The sequence below is a fragment of the Corythoichthys intestinalis genome, chromosome 7 (genome assembly GCF_030265065.1).
Source record: "Corythoichthys intestinalis isolate RoL2023-P3 chromosome 7, ASM3026506v1, whole genome shotgun sequence".
Classification (NCBI taxonomy): Eukaryota; Metazoa; Chordata; class Actinopteri; order Syngnathiformes; family Syngnathidae; genus Corythoichthys; species Corythoichthys intestinalis.
Genome location: NC_080401.1, coordinates 38253860 through 38266266, shown reverse-complemented (window position 1 = coordinate 38266266; position 12407 = coordinate 38253860). Strand labels below are relative to the sequence as shown.

Here is a 12407-nt window from a genome sequence, read left to right as displayed (position 1 = left end):
ACCCAGCCACGTCTCATCTGCAATGCCCTTGCTGATGGAAGGAGATTTTCACTCAAAATCTCTCGATACATGGCCCCATTCATTCTTTCCTTTACACAGATCAGTCATCCTCGTCCCTTTGCAGAAAAACAGCCCCAAAGCACTATGTTCCACCCCCATGCTTCACAGTAGATAATGTGTTCTTTGGATGCAATTCAGTATTCTTTCGCCTCCAAACATGAGAACCTGTGTTTCGACCAAAAAGTTCTATTTCGGTTTCATCTGACCATAACACATTCTCCCAGTCCTCTTCCGAATCATCCAAATGCTCTCTAGCGAACTGCAGACGGGCCTGGACATGTACTTTCTTCAGCAGGGGGACACGTCTGGCAGTGCAGGATTTAAGTCCCTGGCGGCGGATTGCGTTACTGATAGTAGCCTTTGTTACTGTGGTTCCAGCTCTCTGTGGGTCATTCACTAGGTCCCCGCGTGTGGTTCTAGGATTTTTCTCACCGTTCTTGTTATCACTTTGACGCCACGGGGTGAGATCTTGCATGGAGCCCCAGATCGAGGGAGATTATCAGTGGTCTTGTATGTCTTCCATTTTCTAATAATTGCTCCCACAGTTGATTTCTTTGCACCAAGCGTTTTACCTTTTGCAGATTCAGTCTGCCCAGCCTGGTGCAGGTCTACAATTTTGTCTCTGGTGTCCTTCGACAGCTCTTTGGTCTTGGCCATAGTGGAGTTTGGAGTGTGACTGACTGAGATTTTGGATAGGTGTCTTTTATACCGATAATGAGTTAAAAGAGGTGCCATAAATACGGGTAACGAGTGGAGCCTCGTTAGACCTCGTTAGAAGAAGTTAGACCTCTTTGACAGCCAGAAATCTTGCTTGTTTGTAGGTGACCAAATACTTATTTTCCACTCTAATTTGAAAATAAATTCTTTAAATATCAAACAATGTGATTTTCTGTTTTTTTCCCTGATTCTGTCTCTCATGGTTGAGGGTTTACCCATGTTGAAAATTACAGGCCTCTCTAATCTTTTCAAGTAGGAGAACTTGCACAATTGGTGGTTGACTAAATACTTATTTGCCCTACTGTATTACTTTTAATATAACACAGTTTAGAGTTTTAACTCATTGTGACTGATGTTTTAGTGTTCTGTCTGGCACTATGTAAAAGGAGTACATACTGTACAGTAGATAAGAGATAGAAGACATTTAAGTCTGGTAGCACTGTGTCAAAATGAGATAGGATGCCCTATTACCTAGTACCAACCCACCTTATACCTAATAGTTTCGACTATACAGCCTTATTAAGGGTTTTTCACCAGTGTTGTTAATCTTACTGTAAAAAAGTAATTGATTACAGTTACGAATTACTTCTCCCAAAAAGTAATTGAGTTAGTAACAGTTACCTGGATGTAAGAGTAATTAGTTACTTGGCACAGTAACTGGTTTTACCTTTCATCTTTTTTTTTCATTCCAAAAAAACAAAAAACAAAAACATAGTAACCTTTGCTATGTTTGGAAGTCATTTAATTTTGTGAATCAACCGTTAAAGTTGTTAAAATTGCTCCCGGTATTGCATTGGTTCCCTTCTGTCTATTTTCGACATCACTGTTTCATCATTGAAAGATAGAGTCAAGTCCAGATTATGCCGATTTAGGAGTATTTTAGATAAACAGTTACTTTGGTCAACTAGGAAGCCGAACGTTCTCTACAACAGAGCTTTCCTGAGAAGTCTACTGCTTTAAGATGTCGGCTGTTTACTAACCCCAGCGAGTCTATCATTTCGCACCTAGTTCTCTATACATGTGCTAACGCCGCCATGTCTGTCTGTCATTTCGCATCTAGTTCTATATACATGTGATATCTACCGTAGAATCATGTGGGTGCAGTTTGTAGGCTATCTGCTACTTAGGTATTATTGGAGCCACCTAGCATCGCGTTTGCAACGGCGTCACAACTCCGTTGCCAAATCCCCACTCCTGCTCTGCTCTCTCGTCTCCATGCGTCCGTGTCTCTCAGACTTTTCTCCCATCATTCAACCAACGTAGTAACGCATAGTAACGCCCGCCTTTACATCCTCAGTAATGGTAACGGCGTTGCCAAGATGAGAAAAGTAATAAATTAGATTGCTCACTACTGAAAAAAATAACGTTGTTAGTAACGCCGTTATACTCTAACGCTGTTATTAGCAACACTGTTTGTCACTGCTTCCTGGTGTGAGACGCCAAAAAACAGTTGTTGGGGTCGGCAAACATTCTACCTGAATGAATAGGAATTTAGTCAACATTCCTACGCTGAAGGGAATGAAATAACTATCTCGACTGAAATAATCTATCTCCCTTTACTGAAAAAACAGAACTTATTCTCAGCCAAGACATCTAAAATTAATTACAATTTTTCGGCCTACAAGTCTCAGTTTTTTTCATAGTTTGGCCGGGAGTGCGACTTATACTCTGGAGTGATTTATGTGTGAATTTACAGGTTTTGAAAAAAAAAATGGAAACACCGAACATTTTGGCATCATAAAACCAATCATAGGCAAGACTGCCAACCTGACTGCCACCCAGAAGGCCATTATTGACACCTTCAAGCAAGAGGCTAAGACACAAAAAGAAATTTCTGAGCCAATAGGCTGTTCCCAGAGTGCTGTATCAAGGCACCTCAGTGGGAAGTCTGTGGGAAGGAATAAGTGTGGCAGGAAACGCTGCACAACCAGAAGTGACCGCACCCTGAGAAAGATTGTGGAGAATCGCCAATTCCAGACCTTGGAGGACCTGCAGAAACAGTGGACTGAGTCTGGAGTAGAAATATCCAGAGCCATCGTGCACAGGCGTGTGCTGGATATGGGCTACAGGTGCCGCATTCCCCAGGTCAAGCCACTTTTGAACCTGAAACAGCAGCAGAAGCGCCTGACCTGGGCTACAGAGAAGCAGCACTGGACTGTTGCTCAGTGGTCCAAAGCACTTTTTTCAGATGAAAGCAAATTTTGCATGTCATTCGGAAATCAAGGTGCCATAGTTTGGAGGAAGAGTGGGGAGAAGGATATGCCAAAATGCCTGAAGTCAAGTGTCAAGTACCCACAGTCAGTGATTGTCTGGGGTGCCATGTCAGTTGCTGGTGTTGGTCTACAGTGTTTTATCAAGGGCAGGGTCAATGCAGCTAGCTATCAGGAGACTTTGGAGCACTTCATGCTTCCATCTGCTGAAAAGCTTTATGGAGATGAAGATTTCATTTTTCAGCACGACCCGGTACCTGCTCACAGTGCCAAAACCACTGGTAAATGGATTACTGACCATGGCATTACTGTGCTCAATTGGCCTGCCAACTCTCCTGACCCGAACCCCATAGAGAATCTGTAGGATATTGTGAAGAGTAAGTGGAGAGACACCAGACCCAACACTGTTGATGAGCTTAAGGCCGCTATCGAAGCATCCTGGGCCTCCATAACACCTCTGCAGTGCCACAGGCTGATTGCCTCCATGCCACACCGCTTTGAAGCAGTCATTTCTGCAAAAGGATTCCCGACTAAGTATTGAGTGCATAGCTAATATAATAAAATGAAGGTTGACTTTTTTTGTATTAAAAAACACTATCTTGTATTGGTCAGATGAAATATGCTAACTTTTTGAGATAGGGATTTTTGTTTTTTCTTGACTTTTTTGCCAAAATCATCAATATTAAAACAATAAAAGGCTTGAACTACTTCAGTTGTGTGTATTGAATCTAGAATGTATGAAAGTCTAATGTTTATCAATACTGTACATTAAACAAAAAAATGAACTTTATCACAGTATGCTAATTTTTTGAGAACGAATGGCTTAAAATTCCTTTGGAAACAGTTCACAAGTTGTATGAATAAATACCTCGGAGAATTGAGGCTGTAATCTTCACAAAAGGCAGACCTACAACCTATTAAATTAGTTTTTGTTGAGTTTTTAAGGTGTTTCCACTATTTCGTTCAACCCCTGTATACTTGCTTGGTACACCAGACTCACCGCTGTTCCAGCTATTGAGTCTGGCCACCATTCACGCGGATACAATTTCCAGGGCGGAGCAAGTCACAGCAAGCAGACAGCGGAGTGGACCAATCAGCGACGGGCAGACGTGACGTTAGTAAAATGACGAGGGAAGGACGAGGGACTTGCGCGCGGAAGTAAACATACGAAGAGAGCGGAGTTTATTCAACATGGCTAGCGCGAGACAGACTGTTGTCAATGACTCGTGTCGATGTGTTTTTGGTCATTTCAAACTGATTTTACCGTGGATTGGAACATATTCTCGGCTCTCCCGTTCACCATCTGTGTTGCTGTGGAGACGACTTTCGACGCGCAAGAGTGACGTTGCTCTTTAAGAACACGTCACGCAAATAAACGAATCTGATTTGTTGATTGATTTTGTACCTGCTCGAGAGACCGGAAATGGGCTGGTCCCTCAGTGTTTGAAAAATACAGGGAGAATAGTCTGGCAGAGCCAGGCAACCTGTATACCACATTATTAATCATCTCACATGTTATTTTCACACTAAACCACAAGAGGGCACTCAAGGCCTGTGTTTCAACATTAGTTAGCGAGAAACTTGTAAGGGACTGGCGGAGGTTACTCTTTCTTAAATGAAAAAAAACTAAAAAAGCTAATCGTGGGCTAAAAGCTAGGTGGCCACAGCTAGAGGAACGATTTTGCACATCGGTGCCTGAACAAAGTGCTGCCGGGAGAGGGTTGTTAACAATGCAGTTGCGTCACTTATTGAGCCTGTTGTTCTCTGTTCTATTTTATATTTTAAATTTCCTTTCAAGATGACATGTCTGTTCTTGGTGTTGGATTGTATCAAATAAATTTCCCTCCAAAATGCGACATATACTCTAGTGCGAATTATATGTGTCTTGTTCCTTTTCATTCCGCATTTTTTGGCTGATGCGACTTATACTCAAGTGCGACTTATCATCCGAAAAATTCAGTATCATTATTGTTATTATTATTATTCTAAAAAGACAATGTGAACATAGAAAATCTATACGTATAGTTGGTGCTTGATTATTGAAATCCTTATTTGTACTTGGTTGGAAACAGCAGTTGTTGCAGTTGTTTTCATACTTCTTATCAGAAAATGGGACTGCATTGGTATCGATGACTCTACGCTCATTTTTAATCTTAGAATTAGAGGGTAGATTAGAAAAAACCCCCAGTAATCAATGCGCAGTAAGTAAGTGAATTCATTCCTGCGGGTCAGATCTGACAAGATTTTGCTTTTTATTTGCAGTATGGAGCCAAATCTGTGTTTTGCCTCTATTTGGAAAAAAAAAAATCAATTAAGAAAATACTGTACAATCTTCAGTGAGCCATTCTGAACGTTCTAATCCAGTTCACAGTGTAGACAAAAGAGCATAGAGAGAAAAGTGTTTGTGCGGGTGATTCTAAGTTTAGGAAGTAATATTTCAAATGACTGGAGGTTCTTCCGTCAGCTTCCAACTTAGTTCAACTTGGAAGTCACAAGTAGTTTTTGCTTAATCTTGCTGATAGCGAAGAACATGAAGAAACTATAAATCCGCAAACTTAAATTCAGCAGTTTTTCACCTTTGTTGCTTCTTTTTTCACCCCACCACAAAGTTCTACATACTGTAAATTTGCCTCATAGTTTCCGTGTTAAGACACAACCCGAAAACTCAGATGACGCTAAAAAAAAAAAAAAAAAAGTGTAATTCCATACACATAGTCTTTTAAACTTGTCACTTGGCAGCAGAAGGTGTTACAGTATTTTTAAGTCTTACTCACACCCTCATTCCTTCCTGCCTCATCTCTCACTGTGGCTGCCCTCTATCAAGCTGTGAAGACCAGCCAGCGTCAGTATCGCTGCCGTCTGTAAGAACAGCTGCAATGTAAACCTCCGAAATTAACCTGCACTGCAAGAGACTCACGTCTGCGTGATTCTAATCAAAGCACATTAGATCTCGCAGATACATTGGACATATGGGTCTCTCTCTAGCCCTTCGCCGTGCCCATCTGGTTCTCCTCTCATAGTTTGCAAACTTCTGCTCACTCTCCACGTCGGCACGTCGATCGCTCATGGAACAAAGATGTGGCTTTGTGACGTTAAAAACAATACACCAACACATGATAGTTACAGAGGCTTCATCAAAATGAACAAGTTTTATCCCATAACTAGCAATGTAAAGCAACCACCTGTACCATCTCAATGGCGTTCTAACAATGAAGACAGTAGGAAAGAGCATGGCTTACCACAATTGGTGATTGTTAACAGGTCCAGCTGTCGTTGTTGCTGAAAGAAAGCAAAAACAACTGTTGACATATTACATAGAGACAATTTTACAAAGTTGTTACAATCAAGTTACTGTACATACTCTTTTCAAATGTCTGTCAGGGAAATCTACTGAATGTTAATTTTGGGGTATTTTACATGCAACAACTCCAGATTATAATAATTTGCGCTTTTCAAAACTTTTTTTTGGTAACACTTTACAATAATGGTCCCTTAATCAACATTAGCTAAACATTAGTTATTGTCTAAAAATGCATTAAGTAACATTACGATAATTAATATACAGTGGTACCTCTACATACGAAGTTAATCCGTTCCAGGACCTTGTCTGTAAGTCGAAATGGTCGTATGTCGAGCAGGATTTTCCCATAGGAATACATTATAATTCCATTAATTCGTTCCACAGCCCAAAAACCTTCACTAAATCCTTAAAAAATACTGCTGGTACTACTACAAATGGCAATTACACATAGCAAAACAAATAAATTATAAATCAAAATCGGAATAATAATAATAATAATAATAATAATTCCTGTATTAATGTAACGAATCGGGTTCTAATGTGGCGGACGTTTTTTACTGACCCTGAACGCACCGCGGCGCTGACTGCCAGAGACAGACCGGTGAGCTTGAGTTTCACTTTCACTTTGAATGTTTTCTTGAGAACAACGTCAATTGCAGCAGACAGAAGGTGTTTTTGTTTTGAATAAGTTGTGAAATAAATGATAAAAACGTGGCGAAGTTGGCGATTTCTCTGGAGATGTTACCACAATAAGAATTGTCAGCTTAACTTATAAAGACTGGCGAACAATGGTCGGAGGAGGACCGTGGAGATGTATTGTTGAGCCATTTCAAGGATGCCCACCCTACGCTCATATTTTTCTGTCATTTGCATCTTCATTTAGAAGGTAAGCGTCAACTTTTTCCTTGTTTCACCACCTGTACCAACCTTTTCTGAAACCAGTGTTGATTTGTCACACAAGAAAATCCACCGTGCATTCGTCTGCGGTGCTGCCATTGTCGTCGTATTTCGAGCATGTCGTCGGATGTAAAAACAAATGGCGAGTCAAATTTTACGTCGGATGTCGAAAAGTTCGTGTGTCGAAGCGATCGTATGTAGAGGTACCACTGTAATTGCTTATCTAACATTTAGAAATATATTAATCAACATGAGTTAATGCATTAGCTAATGCATTAGTTAAGCCCACCCCTTAACCTTTATTAACCATTACTGCATGCTTTTTAGACCCTTATTGTAAAGTTTAGCACATGTGTCCCTTAACTAAGAAATTATAAATGCTTAAGTTAACAAACCCTAACCCTAAACCCTATATAGGCCTTTTTTTTTTTTTTTTTTTTTTTTTTTTAGTTACTGTCTGGTTATGCATTAAATAATGCATTAACTCATGCATCAACTAATGCTTTAACTCATGTTAATGAATATATTAATAAAAATGTTAGAGAAGTAATTATATTATTTATTGTAATGTTACTTAAACATTAGTTATTATCTAAAATGCATTAACTAATTTTAATCAAGGGACCCTTATTGTAAAGTGTTACCCTTTTATTTTATTTTTTTGTAAATCATTTGGACACAAATGCTAATTTCCCTTGTACTTTATTGAATAATTTAGTCCAGAACGGAAAAAACACATTCCATTTGTTAACAAAATATACCTGAATGCATTTCACATAGCCTTTTTGTGGCTGCTCATGCAAATATGAATAACAACAGCATCTAACAAGAAGCCATCATTAATTATCTATTAAAGAATATGGTTGAAACAAAAAGAATACAGCAAAACTGAGTAAAAAAAAAAAGTTGAGTCATAACAAGCGTCATAAATGAATAAAAAATATGTTATGTTGAAGAAAGCTTTTCTTGTTTGTTTGTTTTAAATGACCAACAATTGAAGTAGTTGAATGATCTGGCCCAAAAAGATCACAATTTTTTTTCATATCTACTTATCTCAATTTCTTTCACTTTTTTTTCTTCTTTTTTTTTTAAAATCTGGTTCTTCTGTTGTTTTTATTTAACTTGTAGTTTTTATAAGATGGTACCATACCATTCTATATTAACTTTGAGCTAGCAAGTATTCAGGAAATGAAATTTATTTTAGTACAAATTAAGCTATTTTTTTTCCTGTTTTGTATGTGTAGCTGTCACGACGCAGGGGGCAAGTAGGACCCAATTGCAGGGAAAACACGGGAGGGACAGCAGGGTGGCGGTGAACTCAAAATGCTCAAAATTATCGTGAAAAAACCCCACAAATTTCAAACAAATGCTGTGGGGATGAAAAAAAACCAGTGACAAACAAAAACTAAGGGCAATAACAAAAGACTATCCAAAACTTACTGGGCAGAAGATGGGGAACACAAGGGCTTCGATGCAGGAATGGACATGACGCACGGATAGACAAAGACCCAACAAGAACAGGGGGAATTTAAATACAGACATGGGGTAACAAGACAATGAGACACAGGTGCTTAATACAAGAGGCAGCGGATAATCACGGGTAATCACGATGACCAAACACACTAGGGCAGATCTTTAAAAAAATCAGCACAAGGCATCACAGTAGCTTTACAGTTTACCTCACCTGCAGTGTAAAAATTTGCCAACTAGTCAGTTTGCATAGGGCGCAAAACACTCAGGTGACTTGAAGTTCCGCTCTGAGACCCCCAATATGGCCAAATTTCAAAATTGTCCTATATGCATGTGTGATACATCATTGGAAAGCTTAACATCTCAATTTTCTGGGGCAAGAAAATTTTTGAACTGGAGGGCATTTAAAAAAATAAAATAAAAAGCAAAACCCCAACTGGAGGTCAGCTGTGAATAACCACAGCTGGATTTTTTTGGTCATTTTACGGGTGAAACATAGTAATGTAACAAGGGTCGCGATGCAGAAATCGCAGACATCAAGGAATAGTCGAGATTTTCTTTGTCATAAATTTAACCTTTTAAACGTTTTTTTTTTTTTTCAATTTTTCTTTGCTTGGTTTGATTATTTATTATCTAACATATCGGAGAAAATGCAACAGTAACAAAAAAATACAATTAAGCGATAGCTATGAGGTAGATATCCGTGACTTTTTTACAGACGCCATTTTTTTCCATTGTGACGTAATTTGTTTAAAAGTTTAAAATATGAGAGTGAATAATTTTTTGAAGTTGTTTTTTTTTTTTTAAATAAAATATTAGACATCAATTAATGATTCTAAGCAAAAAATGACAGAAATTTTGATTAATAAATATAATTACCTTCGTTTTATGGCTGGGTTGAAACAAAAGCGGTTGTGCGGCGTCTGTAAACGGGGGTTTCCAGGGTAAAACGGACAAATTAAAAATATTTCGGGGGCTTAATGCTCCATGAATCTGCTATGGCAGCATATAGACATATTGTTCTATCAAACACAACAGTTGTTTTGGCTTAAAATATAGCAGTTTCTTTTAAAGAGGAGTGCAGGACCAGAAACGGCTTTTTCAGTCTTGTCTGTGTTTTCCGCCATATGCATATGGTCGATTAAATATGACATGGCTGATCACCAAGATCGATCTCAAGATTTTTGTCCGATCCTCGATCTCGGATTAAAGCCCAACCTTACAGTCATGCTATTTCAATTAACAAGAAAAAAACCAGCAAACAAATAACCTCCCATTACTGGCCTTTTATTTAAACATACGACATTTGAACTGGCCTGTTCATGATGGAGTCGAAAATACTTTTTAAACTGTTATTTCATTCTCTTTGTGTGAGATAAGTGATCGAAAACAGGAGATGGGAGGTTTCTCACGCGCACGCACACACTCCCACACACACTTGACAAGGGAGCACTGCAGTAATCAACACCTCAGCCCTCTTGAACCAACAGTCCCTCAGGAAAGAAGATATCCAAGGAACGGATGAGAGGTCTGTGTGTGCTAGTGTGTGTGCATGCATGTGTCACATTTGCTAGGTCACGGTCAAAGCCACACATCATTTACATCCAGCCACATTAACCAGTTGCTCGGAGGGAAAAGCAAAGAGACTCTTATAGAAAACCCAGAGTCCTTCTTGCCTCACATACACGCGTCAAGTGGCACATGCTAATGGCTGACTAAACATTCATTTAGGATTTAGTGGATGCTCTTACATAGAGAGACTTATGGCATACATTATAGGAGGGAAGTAGCGCATGATTGCCGTGATGGTATAACTCCAAAAGCAGGTTCATTGACCTTGCAGTATAATTAAAAAATGCACGAATATAGAGGTAACGATGAAGAAGCCGATCAAAGTGAAGAGAAAGGCACCAGGAAAAAGCAGAAAATGTAAAAGTGTGGGAGCATTTCAAGCTGAACACCAAGGCGAACACTGTTTTTATGTATTCACTGAAAAGGCCGAGTTATGCTTCCGTGTCAGACCTGCGCCGTCAAGGAAGACCCAATTTACGACCCACCGCCGTAGTCTCTCTGGCCCCTTTTCATTTTTCTGACTTTGCGTCGCGTCAACGCGTGTGACTTGGTGGAAATGGACTATGATTGGTCCGCTCAGACTGTTGTTTCCGGTTCAGCGCAAAATCACCGACGATGTCAAACATGATTTTTCTACACGCAAAAATGGACCAAGCCGACGAGAGTATCAACGAAGAGCAAGTTTGACAACTTCTACAATGTCTCGTCAATACATTATGAAGATTGCCAAATGGCAAACAATTCATGGGAGGAGATTGCCAGCGATTGAATAAAAAAATGGTAGAACCACCGACAAGTATGTGTGTGATCAGAATCGAATGGCCACAAGAAGCAGTGTCGTATTTTTGTTTGGTGCACTTCATCATTTATTGTTTACATATGTTTGCTGTGAATATGTGACTTATTTACGTGTCACTCTTCAAGTATATGAAGAATAAAGCACAGGTTTGGTGTCAAAAGAGTTGTTTTGATGTTTAATTTTCAACAACAGACAGTTCACACTCGATACATCATCACTGATTGAGAGTGCCTCTGTGCTTTTATGATAACGTTGACATCAAGGCTTCCAACGCAGTTTGGGAAGTTCCATAGCAGCCATAAATCTGCTATGGCTTCCCACTAGCTGGTTGTAGGACACGGCAAACAAATCGGGCTGGCTGGGTTTGCAGACCTCGGACAAAACGCTGGACGCAGTGCTCGACGCCAGTTTGAAGCTAGCCGCCACAGCTTGCTGGTTTTTACTCAAGGCTAGAACTCTATGTGCGGCATCAAAAGTCGGACAGACCGCCTCGAAACCGTCTTCTGTGTTGCCTGCGCATCAACATTTGTATGATCAACATTTATTCAATGTTGATAAGCTGAAGATCCACATTCAAGTGTTTCATCTTGCATTGTTTATTTATTTTTTTCTCCGTTAAACTAGACTAGAGGAAGTCAACAAGCATGCACCAAAACCGTACAAACATAATGCCACACCCCTCGAGTGGCTTGGCGGTGAATTACAGAGCAAGGCCTTCCCTCACTGCAGAACTGTCGAATGCTCATTGACGCCATACTCACTTCGCCGTCACCGCAACGCAGGAGCATAACTCAGGCTTAAGACAGCGCTTGCATAACAGTATAGCTAGTCTTCAATGCTGCAGCTCCACCGAAGGCACCCCGTTTATTCCGAGAGCGGAGGAGCGATGCTCGGGAAAAGGTAAATTAATGTAACGCTTTAACGACAGATGTGTCGGCGGCGACACATTTACGCATGCTTACTTTGAACTACCGCAACTCCTAAACAGTTTGTGCTATGTGCTATCGAAAAAAAATTGGTTTAAAGCTGAGAGGTTGCGCTTGACAGCCAAACGGGTGTTATTGCTATAATCTCACTCTCCTACCACCAGGAAACCAGCGAATCAGCTTCTTTACTCTCTGATGCGCTGGCAGTGGCGCGTTTAGGCATGCGACCGCAGTAGACATACAGAAGAACAGACGTCAGGACAGCGGTAAAAAAAAAACATCATAGAACGATATGTTTTATTATTTTTTTGGAAGGAAATGCCAGCAAGACGCTCATTCAGGACAATAAAACCTCCACAGAGGTTTAGAGAAGAGTTTAGGCGCAATGGCGCAACGGGACAAGACAAAAGTTTTGTCGCCTACAGAAAGTAGTGTGAAAATTGAACAAAAAAATG

At 39.9% G+C, this 12407-nt stretch overlaps 1 protein-coding gene across 2 annotated transcripts in view; it reads right to left on the bottom strand.

Moving 5' to 3' along the window:
- agbl4 (AGBL carboxypeptidase 4) overlaps positions 1 to 12407 on the bottom strand; it is a 754546-nt gene that overhangs the window by 237792 nt on the left and 504347 nt on the right. For both annotated transcript variants that reach the window (XM_057841339.1, XM_057841338.1), the window contains exon 7: positions 6227 to 6266. In XM_057841339.1, coding sequence (XP_057697322.1) covers positions 6227 to 6266 — 40 coding nt within the window. The remainder of the gene's footprint in view (positions 1 to 6226; positions 6267 to 12407) is intronic.